Source organism: Maniola hyperantus, chromosome 6 (assembly GCF_902806685.2).
Source record: "Maniola hyperantus chromosome 6, iAphHyp1.2, whole genome shotgun sequence".
NCBI lineage: Eukaryota > Metazoa > Arthropoda > Insecta > Lepidoptera > Nymphalidae > Maniola > Maniola hyperantus.
The window spans coordinates 2,235,649-2,250,615 of NC_048541.1; the positions used below are offsets into that span (position 1 = coordinate 2,235,649).

The following is a 14,967-nucleotide window of genomic DNA, read 5'->3' on the forward strand; positions in this document are numbered from 1 at the left end:
TTTTGATCCAGTCCTGCGGACAACGGGACGTGTGCCCACATTGGCCATATATCATCGACTCGTTTGTCTCTATGTGGGTCCTCGCATCGGCTAACGGTGATCACAATGCAACGAATTATGCAGGCGTCCCCGACTGTTTCCACAGTTTTGATGCTACTAAGATCCCACTTTATATCAAAACCGTTTCAACTCAATACAAAACTTTTTCAGCAACTAAGAAAAATTGATTTTTGATAAACTATAGAAGATATTAAAATTATTTAAGTGTTTCGAATATAGAAAAAAATAGTTACTAAAACTTTATTTCCGTACAGATAATCAGTATTTTTTTAAATTTTAGTATTTCCGCACAGAAAATGATGTTATCACAAAAGGCGAAATTTTTGAGTTGAAACAGTTTTGATCCAGTCCTGCGGAAAACGGGACGTGTGGCCACATTGGCCATATATCATCGACTCGTTTGTCTCTATGTGGGTCCTCGCATCGGCTAACGGTGATCACAATGCAACGAATGATGCAGTGGCGTGCTACATTGCGTCCCAGACCGTTTGCTTTTCCACTGTTTTGATGTTAGGCTCCGCTGCATTTTAAAATCGCCCGTAAATAAAATAGTAATGGCCCACTTATCAACGTTAATATCTTTGCAATTATTTTTAAATAAATTGTTTTAACTGTTTCTCTAGCAGTAATAGGCTTTGTCTGTGTATTCGTTTTTTGCGTCATTCTTCTCTTTTTGATGATTTCATTGCAAATTTTTGTTATCATAAAACATTTTACGAGAAAGCTTATTATTATTAGATTAACTTTATTTTCAACCAGCTTATGCTCGCGACTTCGTCCGTGTGGACTACACAAATTTCAAACCCCTATTTCACCTCCTTAGGGGAAGAATTTTTAAAAATCCTTTCTTAGCGAGTGCCAACATCATAATAGCTATCTGCATGCCAAATTTCAGCCCGATCCGTCCAGTAGTTTGAGCTGTGCGTTGATAGATCAGTCAGTCATTCAGTCAGTCACCTTTTCCTTTTATATATTTTGATTAAAGTTTGGAAGACGATGTAGAAGAAAACAGTTAGTTTTAATACAATAAATAAAAAGTGCCTTTAAACTCCACTCGAATTATTAATTTTTAGTTATTGTGTATACTATGTCCTAATTTACTTTACACTGTGACATTAATGAAGTACAAGTACTAGGAAAACGGGCCAAGTGCGAATCAGACTCGCCCAGGTTCCGTAGCTTGAAAAGAAACAAGCAAATGGCATATTATGCTAATTCAAAACAAATGTCTTTTAAAAAGTTTGAAAACTTTATTTCTAATTTCTAAAAAAACTGTGCTAGCCAGAGACGTCGCGTTATTTTGCCTGTAAAGTGTAAAGTTTAGATTACCTGTCTTTTTTATTTCAAATGTTTCCCTTCGTGAACTTGTGTGAGAAGGAATAGAACGGTTTTTTTGGAGATTTTTTCATCATAAATCAAAAACTAAGGAGTTTCCCACAAACTTCGTATCGAATTCTCAGACAAAACCTGTTACAGTTCTTGCAATTCACGAAGGTGAGTGGCTCATGCTTGTGTTTAAGTCGTATCGGTATAAGTAAAGGTACACTGAATGTGTGCGTTTGCGAGCGCTTGCTCGCGACTGATTGGTCCGACATGCACGCACACTTACGCAATGCCCGTGTATCCGACGTGACCACAAGTAAAATCCACTCGCCTTCGTGAATTGCAAGAACTGTACACACAAAAAAGTAGGTGTTATTTATGTACATACCATCGCTTAAGTCGTCAGCTGACGGCAGGCCGGGGGGTGCGGGCGTGGGGGAAGGCTGTTCTTGCTCCGTCCATTGACTCCTCCAGCCCTCGTGCCGCGCCGCTTTCCAGATCTCCAGCTGTGCGTACAGTGTGCTACCGGCCTAAAACAAAAGAACACTGGTTTAGTAAAAAATCGGTCAAGTGCGAGTCGGATTCGTAGAGGAAGGGTTCCGCACCATAGTACGAGATGTAACACTTTTTTATGGCGGTAATTTTGAAATGTTTAGTAATTGTTGTTACAGCGACAGTAGAAATACACATTCTGTGAAAATTTCAGATTTCTACCTATTAAGGTTCACGAGATACAGCTCGCTGACAGATACGAACGACGGACAAACGGACGGCATAACAGCGAAGTATTACTATTGGGTCCCGTTGGCAACCTTCGCGTACCATTAACTTCTTCTTGGTCGTATTCTTTATAACTTCTTTTTTTATATAGAACTAGCTTACGCTCGCGACTTCGTCCGCGTGGACTACACAAATTTCAAACCCCTATTTCACCCCTTTAGGGGTCGAATTTTCAAAAATACTTTCTTAGCGGGTGTCTACGTCATAATAGCTATGTGCATGCCAAATTTCAGCCCGATCCGTCCAGTAGTTTGAGCTGTGCGTTGATAGATCAGTCAGTGAGTCAGTCACCTTTTTGTTTTATATATTTAGATTTACCTACCAAGTTACCTAACTAAATATTAAAACTCATGGAGCTAAACATGGAGATAAAATCTTGGCGATTCTCCATGTATCCCTTAATCTAATCGTTCGACTGGTTACTGGTTGTCGTCGCACGCGTCGCTGCTTGCCTGCCTTCGACTTTCTCCAAGGCCGATGAAAGTCGTCGTCGCTACAACTGTTTGCATACAAATCGTAAAATCTGCTCTGTTTTGCACTCATAAAACCAGACAAACAAAATGGACACAAGCTTTGGAAACCGATTCAACTCAAAAGTCAAGTCAAAAAGTCAAATGATTTATTCAAAATAGGTACCTAATAAATTACTCTTTTTGATGGTCAGATGTTGGATTTGTAAGATATAGTGGTGATAATATTTACGCAAACTTAAAACTAGAGCTACGAGGGTTCCAAACGCGCCCAGGTCTGAGAAGAGCCCACAACAAACTCATTGTTCTTCTTCTTCTTCCCCACCTTATCCCACGCTACGTGGGGTCAGCACAACATGTCTTCCTCTTCCACTCACTTCTGTCATTCGTCAACGTAACGAAACCGATTCATTGTTAAGCTTATAATAAAAACCGGCCAAGTGCGAGTCAGATTCGCGCACTGAGGGTTCCGTACTACAATCGTATTTTATAGACATTTTGCATGATAAATTAAAAACTATTATGCTTAAAAATAAATAAAAATCTGTTTTAGAATGTACAAGTAAAGACCTTTCATTATGATACTCCACTTGGTATAGCGATCTTACTTTGAAACGGGAATCTTACCATGCCGGGATCGAATCCTGATCTTGCGGACAGGAGGCGGACATCTTAACCACTAGGCTATCACGACTCCTTGACATACATAATGGCACAGCATAGTTAATTCAGTATGTTAAACTAACAATTGGTTAGCAGCTAAAAATTCAAATGACTCAGCACTAGCTAACCGTTTAAAATGCCTTCAAGCCTTATATTGGCAGTGGACCAAATAGCCGATAGACAGCCAGGCGTTACTTTGAACAAAATATAAATACAGAAGATCAAACTTCTAACCATAAATAACTTATTATTTATGTAAATGTAAAACATCAAAACACGGTTAAATAAATTAATCAATATTTCTATCACAATAATTCATTGGAGAGAAAAAGCGTTCATGCATACAAACGATCTACTCAAAACTTTTTTATTAAAAGACACCACAAAATATTATACTTTATTATAAGCCAACAATGGACCCAATTCCGTTGTACACAATCTCTAAACTAAACTAAAATGACACGTCTAAATCTATTGCCACCCTTTCAAAATGTTGCTTGCGGAAAAGGATGGCACTAGATTTAGACCTGTTAATTTACTCGTAGTTTAGTTTAGAGATTGTGTACAAGAGAATCGGCCCACTCTACACCTTTCTATGTCAAACTTTTGAATCGATTAAGTTATATAATTGCACAGTGCTAGATCGTTGTTTGATTGGCTCTAACATCGAGTATTTAGTAATAAATGTTCCAATTTTTAGGGTTTCGTACCTAAAAAGGAAAAACAGGACCCTTATAGGATCACTTTGTTGTCTTTCTATGATAGAGTTTGTCGTTATATTCTGTTGGCCGTTATCAATTATTAAATTTGTTTGTTTATCACACTGGCATAAACAAGCACGGAATAACATAACAATGTATAATCGTAATTATTAATTACGGAGGATTACTTTGTATTTTTCCACGCTACATTATGAATTGGTAAATACGAAAAATCATAAAAATAGTTTACCTGTATAGCTTCGCACGGGTAGCTTATTACAAATTTCGTAGAGATCTCTATTTTTTTTTAAATAAAATATAGCCTATGTCACTTAAGAATAATGTAGCTTTTTCCTGGTGAAACAATTTTTTAAGGGTTCCAGAGATTATTCCCTACAAACAAACATACAATTTTTACCTCTTTATAATATTAGTATAGAAGTATAGATATGAGATTCTGATAGAGACATAACTTTCTTATGCCTACGTATCATTATTTGCGTAACTCGTACGTAAATCTAGAACTTCTGGGTATTTCCGATGCAGTTATTAACCTGGTTCGGTTCGGTAAGTTGCGTCAAGTTTCTTAGCTAAGTTGGTATAGCGTTGCATGAAAGTTGCATAAACGTTACCCCTAAACGGATTTCCTAGCTGTTATGCGTACCACTACGCGTAAGTAGCTAATGACTAATGATTTGTTAATCTGTATCATAATGTCATAGCCTAGTGGTTAGAACGTCCGCCTTCTAATCGGAGGTCGGGGATTCGATCTCGGGCACGCACCTCTAACTTTTCGGAGTTATGTGTGTTTTAATTAATTAAATATCACTTGCTTTGACGGTAAAGGAAAACATCGTGAGGAAACCTGCATGCCTGAGAGTTCTCCATAATGTTCTCAAAGGTGTGTGAAGTCTACTCTGCACATGACCCGCGTGGTAGACTATGGCCAAAACCCTTCTCACTCTGAGAGGAGACCCGTGCTCTGTAGTGAGCTGGCGATGAGTTGATCGTGATGATGATCATAATGTCTGTACAATGACTTTTATCCACACTTTTCATTAATAACTGGCTAACATACCCGTCCGCTCGAGTGGATTTTTGAAAATCGGTGATGAGATGAAATTTTCAAAAATCAGGATTTTGAAAATTTCAGATCCTGAAACACGTAGGAAACGTATTTCTTCATTTTTGACTGAAAGCCCAAATGCCAATTTTATGATTATAACTTGAAAAATAACGGACTTTAATATAAATTCTATAAGCATGGCATTTTTAAAATCGTGAAATACGTATTTGTTAATTTTTAACAGACAGTCTAAATACAAATTTTCATATATAGAGCTTCAAAAATTACGGACTTTCATACTAATTTTCATTCCCTATAAAAAACAAGCGCCAGGAAAATTCACGTTTAAAATTTAAATCCATTAAAATTATCTCGAATATAATATCAGTGTTAACCTCCATTTGTTTCTACATAAATAAACAAAATAATAGCATATCTGTGAGTTTTGTGACCCGAGTTTGAACTATATTCCCTTATCTATAACCTTAATCTTCCTCAGAACGGCCCTAGGGTCGGTGATTAAAATTATTCCAAAGTTAGAGGTATGTAATAATTCTGGTAAATAAATATTCATTCATTTATTCATTATTTCACTTGAACGGGGCAGATTGATGGATGTTTTTGTTAAGAATTTGACCAATGGTTCCAAACACACCCTGGTCGAAGTAGAGATCTACTGCTACCTACCTAGCCTACTAGAGTTTAGCTGATAGAGGCATTTAATTAGCTGTTCCTGCAAAAATATCGTTTTGAACACAATAAAGGTTTGAAAAGTATATAGTAAAAGTTTATATTTTTTTTGTTGTTTTTTACAAGGAAATGAAGTGTTTATTGTCTACTAGCGATCACTCCAGCTTCGCACGTCTGGAATTTACTAATAAAGAAAATGAACAGTGTATTCAAATTTTCTTACAAAAATACGGATCACCAACTTTTCTGGTGGATTTTTCAAAAAAATATTTTATACAAACCTTTGATACATGCAGCAATGGATTTTTATTTACATATTTAGATTTAGGTATATGAAAGAAATACAAATTTTAACTTTGAAAAGCTACAACTTTATTAATAACGACGGAATGATACGTCATGCACGAAAAATGTTACATTTTCTATCAATATTTGAAACATTAGCAATACTTTAGAAGAACACATAATATGAGTCATAAGCCTACCTTTGAACATATAATATGTTAAATAGAGTTGGTAGCTAAGCAAAAAAGTTGCTGAATGAATCACCATGTCTGGATTCTACAGATGATGCACAATCAATACATTTTCTATTGAATTGCAAATCTTAAAATATGAGGTTAAGACATTAGAACAGCTTCCAAAATTATTACGATTTTGCTAAACCTAATGTAATCAGTACCGATATTATAAATGCGAAAGTATGTTTGTTTGTTAGTTTGTTGGTTTGTTGCTTTGTCCTTCAATCACGTTGAAATGGAGGAACGGATCGACGTGATTTTTGCATGGATATAGTTTTAGACCAGGAGAGTGACAAAGGCTATTTTTTATCCCGGAAAATCAAAGTTCCCACGGGATTTTTAAAAAACATAACTCCACGTGGACGAAGTCGCGGGCATCAGTTAGTGGTATAAATAATAATTGTTATAATTGATGTTCATCCGAAAAATATAAATAAATAATAAATAAATAAATAAATAAATAAATAAATAAATAACATCACAATATTCCATACTAAATTATGGCGGTAATTTTTTTACATATTTATTACATAATATATCGTTCGCATTCATTAGTTAGTGATGGGTTTGGTATTAAATAGAATTAATTTTATATCCAAGAGCACTTATCATTTACGATTATGGGCTGATGATCATTTTAGTACGTAACAGGAAAATCATTATTATTTATAGTCTTGTCTTCTTAGATAACACGAGAACGTGAGGAATATTATACCTATAAATATTTAAAACTATCTGCCCTGGCGAACTTCGGTCCGCCTAACAGTCGATTCTTTATTTTTTTAATACTTACAATTTTTTAAATTTTTTCTCCGTAAGAACCATCCTCGTACTTCAAGGAATATAATGAAAAAAAAAATTAGCGAAACCGGTTCAGCTGTTCTCGAGATTTGCGATGACCAACACACTTAGTGATTCATTTTTATATTATAAGATGTCTACAGGTTCTGATAACAATTTCACAAATCAAATTCTAGCCTCATCCAAAATCAATCCAATAAGCGAAGAAATATTTCCATGAAAAGAAATAAGTAGGAAAAATAACTTATTACGATAGAAAAAAGTCTATAAAAAACCGGCCAAGTGCGAGTCAGGCTCGCGCAACGAGGGTTCCGTACTACAGTCGTATTTTTTCGACATTATGCACGATAATTTAAAAACTATGATGCATAAAAATAAATAATAATCTGTATTAGAATGCACAGGTGAAGCCCTTTCATATGATACCCCACTTGATATAGGTAGTTATCTTATTTCTAAAATTGAAAATACTAATTATTAATTTATGACTACAATTAAATTTTTTTGTGTGATGTAACCACAAATTCGCGGTTTTTAGATTTTCCCCCGAATGTCTGCTATAAGACCTACCTATCTGCCAAATCTCATGATTCTAGGTCAACGGGAACTACCCTGTAGGTTTCTTGACAGACAGACAGACAACAAAGTGATCCTATAAGGGTTCCGTTTTTCCTTTTGAGATACGGAACCCTAAAAATGAACCTGGTAAGGGTGGTATTCGTAAATTTTTCTAGGTAAGTTACAATAATGATGAGAAGAAAGTGAAATAAAGCTAATGGACTAAGAGCCACCGGATGTAATCTTAGTTATTTTATAAAAGCTGAAAGTTTCTCAGCGATTGTCCCTAACACAGGGTGGAACAATGAACGACTATGAAGTTTGGATCCTGATGGTTTTGGGAGATAACAGATAATAAAGGTGTAAAAAAATCTTACGTCAAAGTATAAAGTCTATAAATTCTAAGTCGCGCACGCGCTGGCTCTACTTTCTATGTGAAAATTGATAATTTATGTTCGAACTAAATTAAGTAAATTGGATGTGGAAAAATCAGGAATCATTGTAAGTTTAGCTGCGATTATTATTTTATAACTTCTGTGGAATATGTCTTTGAAAGGATATAAAGTAACTGAATATTTTAACTTACTTGTGGTGCCCTTTGGTTGAATTCATCCTCTGTGAGAGCGATAAGCGCTGCGCCGTCCATTGCGAAGTATTCGGCAGGTACCATTGGTAGGTTGAAGTGCTGCAGTGTGAACATCACCCACGCTTTGACGTCACTCGTACTCCATTGCATAGGATCTGTGAACATCAGGAATTCGTTACTAAACAAAGTCTTCTTCAAATTCTGTTGCGTCTGGTACCTATAGTGAGATCTCACTCGCCATTTGTCATGTCAAAGTACGATTTTGGTCCTTAATTTAAAGGCACATTTCATGCCAGTTAGAGAACTTCTAACAAAACGACGAGGCTTCGACGTCACTAGCACACGGAGGTAGCCCTAATGTAGTAGCCCTATTTTTCTATGGTTCTATGTCACCATAGCCTAATATTTAACATGCCGTCGATTCAGGTCAAACCGAGAGTTCCCTCAGTCTAGTTCACTCTGTTAATGGTGAACTTTTGACATGACACTTAGACACATAGAGCTAAAATGGCGCGAGAGATTTCTAAATTTACGCACTATATACCTACTCATGATGAAGCAATTTTTTCAAATGTTCAATTTGAATAAATTGCTTCAAACCGATACAAACATTAACTTTTAGGTTAAATTTAAAACACAAGCATTTTTTAACTTAGCACAGAATTTGTTTTAAATATTTATGTGTATTCCAGTTTGTAGAGTATTCAAGTTTTATAATAATAATGTTCATACCATAAAATCTGATTAAAGACTTATCGTGTGTATAGAATTTTACGAACATTTTCCTTAAACTATTTGGATTTATTTAATTTAATTTTATGATATTAATGATAAAACTTATTTCACCTTGAGAAAAATGGTTATAGCTAAAATCAGTGACGCGATGAGATTAGCCCAGAGAGTCATCAATAGACGTCTTAACAAATGCTTCATTCGTTGCGTAATCAACCATTTTTATACCGTTCTTGGAAGCCATATTTATAATCATTGTTTGCTTAGGCAGTAGCCTAGCAGCGTTGGTACGAGGAAATACTTGATTTTTTACTGACTCGCGATATTAGTGACGTCATTAATAATTATTCTATCTGAGGTTGATCATCATCGTTATTATACGTTTCTAGCATCTGACATTCTTACGAGTACACAATAATATGTTATACATTGTACAATGCACAGTTATTTTTATTGTGAGACATTTTACATAATGTGAATGGGTTGCATTTTAGTGATTAATAGTAATATACAAGTGACTCACCTGGTGATATACCTAGTACAGTACAAGTATTGTCGACGTCTCGCTTAGACTGCTCGATAGCCATCGAAAGCACGCGATCTATGTCCGGAGTAACAAGCGCTTCTTCGCCGTTGCCTCCACTACTTTCTTCCATTTTGACACTGCTTAATTCTAGAGGTATCGGCCTTAAATTAAGCCGTTTTTGAAAGGTTGTGTCTTCGAGCGCCGATCTCAGTAAGATATGATCTCTCGGCTCCTCGACTTCAATTTTTGGGGTTATGTAACCGTGTTGAACACTTTCTTGTAAAATCTGATTCTCTTTGAGTAAATCTTCAATATCAATGTATTCTTCGTGTTGTGGGACGGGCGATAAATATTGGTTGTGGCTGCCGTATGATACGCAGGAGCCTGAAGGTGATAATGGGTAGGGTGATGCAAATCCTGGTACTGTGAGCCTGTTGTGCGGCTCTTCTTTGATGAACACTGGAGAATACTCCAGGGAGTTGTAAGGGGAGGGTGGTTGGAACGCCACTGTGGGGATCGATCCTTCGTCTGATGATGGAGAAGGGGTCGGGTAGCTTTCAAAGTCGTAGAGGCGTTCGAGATATGTGTTATCTTCTGGGTATGGTGGAGGGGGTTTGGTGTGTGTGGGAGGGGAGTGCAACATCGGTTCTGGGGGGGACTCAGCACCGAGAAGGCGCAGGAGATGGTGTATGTCAGCGGGGGAGGTTGGCACTGCTCTCTCGCCCTGGGATGCCGATGGGGGGCTGCACCCAGACCGGGGCACCGTCTGTGGCATCTGTTGACAAACAAAAACTCTCATTAATACCGTATTCAACTGAAAATAAGGGGTTTATCACAAATAAAAAAGGAAAAGGTGACTGACTGACTGACTGACTGCCTGACTGACTGACTGACTGACTGATCTATCAACACACAGCTTAAACTACTGGACGGATCGGGCTGAAATTTGGCATGCAGGTAGCTGTTATGACGTAGGCATTAGCTAAGAAAGGATTTTTGAAAATTCAACCCCTAAGGGGGTGAAATAGTGGTTTGAAGTTTGTGTAGGCCACGCGGACAAAGTCACGAGCATAAGCTAGTCACAAAATAAATTCAGAGACGTAGTCCTCCAGCGTGTAAATAGATGGAAGCAAATTCTTCGAATTCAAAAAGTATGCAATACGGTATTTGACAGCTAGTCAAATCAGTAACTTTTTATCAAACGTCAAAACGCGCGCTTAGTATGCGAGATTCTATTAAATACCGGTGTGTGACGTCACAATCATTTGACGTGCTTTTTAGTGTAATCGATAATTTAAAATGGTTATTATACTTAAAACCAAAAAAGAGCGTGTATTTTATGTATTTTGGAAGCCCTCTATTTAATAATCACTGAGAAATAATTTATTTTTGATGTAGTCAAATACCCAATTGCAAAATGTGTAGGTTCAGGTTGCTTCTTTCTCCTTTCGCGGAATCGATCTTTAATTTTTCCATCTAGAACGTTTTATATGCTAATCATGAGAAACTGGACTTCACATAATATTTCTATTGTATTAAACTGACGTTGTGGAAGGAAATAAAGACCAATTTACATGTTCTTAGTTAATGATTGATGTAATAGAGCAAATATTATGTTCATTGATAAGAGGTTAGTAAATAAGTATTTTTGGATGTAGAACGTTCTCAATTAAAACCGATCAGCAAATATGATTTACAAGTCAAATAAAGACACGTGTCCACACCTTAATGTTTTTTAAGATTTTTTTAATTTTTTTTTTTTAAAAAGAAAACCATGTCAAACGTCTAATATTCCCCTTTCCTCTCCAACTAAGGTTGTCCTAGGAGTACCTAGGTACGACAATAGTGCAACGAGCGGGGTTTGAACCGCCGACCTTTCGGTTTTCAGTCCACTCCTTTACCTGTTGAGCTATTGAGGCTTTAACATAATTATAATCACTTTAGTAACCCATCACTACCCATTTTATAAATGCGAAAGTGTATTTGTTTGTTTTGTTTTGTTATTTAATCACGTCATAACAGTGCATTGGATCGACATGATTTTTTTGCATGGGTATAGTTGGCACATGACAAGTGACAAAGGCTACCTTTTATCCCGGAAAATCAAAAGTTCCCATTTTAAAAACTTAAACCCACGCGGAAAAAGTTGCGGGCAACAGTTAGTCTTTGGATAAACAAAAACTCATTTATGTGAACACCGAAATTTGTCATGGTACACGTAGATCTCTGCACTTGCGTCAATCTTAGATCATTGACGTAGCACCAGATGTCTCAAACATAAACTCCTGGACTATGGTTTATTTATCTAAACGCCCAAGAGGTCTTAAATTAGCTTTTGAGTCATTGGACTCTTATCTAGGCTTAGGAAGTAAAAAAAATGTTGTGGCCTAAAGTCTGCTAAGTACGTTGTTATAAAACGGCACATCTATAAAAACACCGCGGTGTCTGACCGTCACATACAGTAAATTTTATTTAGATTGAAACTAGTTGAAATTTAGCGTTGCATTTAATTTTAGCAAATTTAGCAAAACTTGTAACCGATACGGGCTCAAATTTTGAAAAATATTTTTAGCGTTACATTTTCTTTGTTCTAATTCGTTTTACTTTCCTCATTTACGAGTTAAAATCACATTTTTTTGAATTTTTATCCGTATTAATTTTTGAGTAATTTTCTTCTATTTTTGAGCAAGAATTTTTATTTCATAGGGACTCACTCGTAACAGGGATAGCCCCATCCTAGTCCTCCAGTCAACTGACTTAATTTTCGCATTTCATGAGGAAAAGCTAGAGCAAGTTTAACCGGTCGGTTCAGTCAATCAAGTGGCAAGTTACTTGCATTATTAATTTCTTGTTTCTAAACAATAACATTTCCCACGTAACATCTTTAATAATTATAGGCACCTTTCGATATCAGGCAGGTTGACTCGGTATAAAATATTATGCTAGATCCTTCGAATGTGCTTTATTCAAAGACAGAAAACAATGTTATCATGTAAAATAGTACGTATGTGACTCGTATTAAAAAAGCTGCATAAGAATAATAAATAGACTTTTATATTTTAGGTATAAACATAACCACAGAATATAAATTTCGGCGGGGAGGGGCGATGCATGCACAAGAGACCGAAACGTAACCAGCCCAGAGTGAAGAAGAAGAACAACCACAGAATATAATATAATAAGTACTAACATAACCAAAATAAAGGCGTTTAAAAAACTTGAATGATAATAGAAACATATGCCTTCACTCAAGTACCAACAATAACTGTACTTAGTTTTAATTTGGTCGAATGAAAGATGCGCGGACGCATGGGTGTAGCAAACGGAAACCCAAACATTAATTTTTATATGGATATTAAATAGAGAGGTGTTTAATTATTTATTATGGCTCAAAACTTTTAAGGTCACTTGTTAATAGGTTATATTTAAAGGTTATAATTTGGAGCATATTATGTATAGGTACAGGTATTGAAATGAAATACATCAAGCAGCCTCATTAAGAAATAATTACCTCGTTCCACTAGAGCTCTATAATCATCATCATTTCACGATTATTTAATAGGCTCGTCTTAATCCGATTGATGTCATTAAGCCGAAGAATAAAAGCCGGCCAAGTGTGAGTCTGACTCGCGCACCGAGAGTTCCGTGCTACAGTCGTATTTTTCGACATTTTGGACGATAAATCAAAAACTGTTATGCATAAAAATAAATAAAAATCTAAAATAAAAAAAGATAATGCCCTTTCATATGGTATAGTAATCTTACTTTAAAAGTTGAAAATACTAATAATTTTTTTATGAAGACATTTTAATTTTTTTTGTGATGTAACCACATATTCATGGTTTTCAGATTCTTCTCCTTATGTCTGCTATAAGATCTACCTACCTGTCAAATTTCATGGTTCTAGGTCAACGGGATATTTCCTGACAGACCCGACAGACATACAGACAACGAAGTGATATTATAAGGGTTCCTTTATTTTCCTTTTGAGGTACGGAACCCTAAAAATTAGAAATCATTAATTTACTCCGACCAAATAAAATTATGTTTAGTAAAAAGCTGTGATAGCCTAGTGGTTAGGACGTCCGCCTTCTAATCGGAGGTCGGGGGTTCGATCCCGGGCCCGCACCTCTAACTTTTCGGAGTTATGTGCGTTTTAATTAATTAAATATCACTTGCTTTAACGGTAAAGGAAAACATCGTGAGGAAACCTGCATGCCTGAGAGTTCTCCATAATGTTCTCAAAGGTGTGTGAAGTCTACCAATCCGCACATGGCCAGCGTAGTAGACTATGGCCAAAACCTTTCTCACTCTGAGAGGAGACCCGTGCCCTGTAGTGAGCCGGTGATGGGTTGATCATGATGATGATGAAATAAAATTGTGACCAAAAAGACCGGAAAGTTCTAAAACTTCTCATTCGAAGAGGAGACCCATGCTCAATAGTAAGCCGGCGCCTGCCCGGTCTGTTCAGTAGTTTGAGCTGTGCGTTGATAGATCAGTCAGTCAGTCAGTCACCTTTTCCTTTTATATATTTAGATTCAGTTAGTTCTACGCAATTTAAACTCAAAATATGTAATCCCAGCTTTATTTAAGCACAAATTCCTATGCTCTATAGATCGAACGTGCGTGCGACTATATAATGCGAAAAAAAAGATAATTATATCAGGTTATTCGAGCCCGGCGCCAGCTATGCGGAAGTTTTGGCATGCCTGCAGTGAATTTGTTCTTTCAAAAGCGTTTTTCGGCTTGTATTGTCAGATCCAATGCGGATAATGTTGGCTGCGATCAAATTCCTGTGCATATTTTAAAATTATCATGTAGGTACTTAAATGTAGCAAAATTATTGAAATTCTTAATGGAAAAAAAATATTACTCTGTCAACGATTATGTAACAGAAAAGATATAAGAAATGACTTGGACAAAATAATATTTTAATGTGTATGTATTTTTAATGTAATTTAAATTAATGTATCATTGCATGCCGCAAGGTAGAATTTGGACGTACACTAATAATACCTTTAAGATCTGTAAACTAACCCAAATTCGCAATAAAGAGAATTGAATTGAATTGAAGTACCTAAATATCACTTGACGGTGAAGGTTATGCGTGAGAGTTCTCCATAATATTCTCAAAGAAAACTTTATGGAGAACATTGCCAACCCGAACTTGACTCTAGCGTGACGACTATGGCTTAAACGCTTCTCATTTTGAGAGGAGACCACAACGTGCTCAGTAGCTGACAGACAATGAATTGAGATGATGATGATGATGATGATGATAAAATTCTCTTATCGACTATCGATGACCTCTTATTAAACTAAGTATATGAAAGGAAAAGCTGACTTACTGACTGATCTATCTACGCACAGCTCAAACTACTTTACGGATCGGGCTGAAATTTGGCATGGAATTTGGTATTTTAATAGCTTTTATGACGTTAAGAAAGGATTATTAAAAATTCTTCGCCTAAGGGGGTAAATAGAAGTCGC

At 36.2% G+C, this 14,967-nt stretch overlaps 1 protein-coding gene across 5 annotated transcripts in view; it reads right to left on the reverse strand.

Moving 5' to 3' along the window:
- The window catches only part of Ets98B (DNA-binding protein Ets98B), a 47,990-nt gene that overhangs the window by 9,897 nt on the left and 23,126 nt on the right, over nucleotides 1-14,967 (reverse strand). For all 5 annotated transcript variants that reach the window (XM_034969261.2, XM_034969259.2, XM_069499294.1 and 2 more), the window contains exons 2-4: nucleotides 9,475-10,252; nucleotides 8,220-8,374; nucleotides 1,772-1,913 (exon numbers count right to left, since the gene is read on the reverse strand). In XM_034969261.2, coding sequence (XP_034825152.1) covers nucleotides 1,772-1,913; nucleotides 8,220-8,374; nucleotides 9,475-10,252 — 1,075 coding nt within the window. The remainder of the gene's footprint in view (nucleotides 1-1,771; nucleotides 1,914-8,219; nucleotides 8,375-9,474; nucleotides 10,253-14,967) is intronic.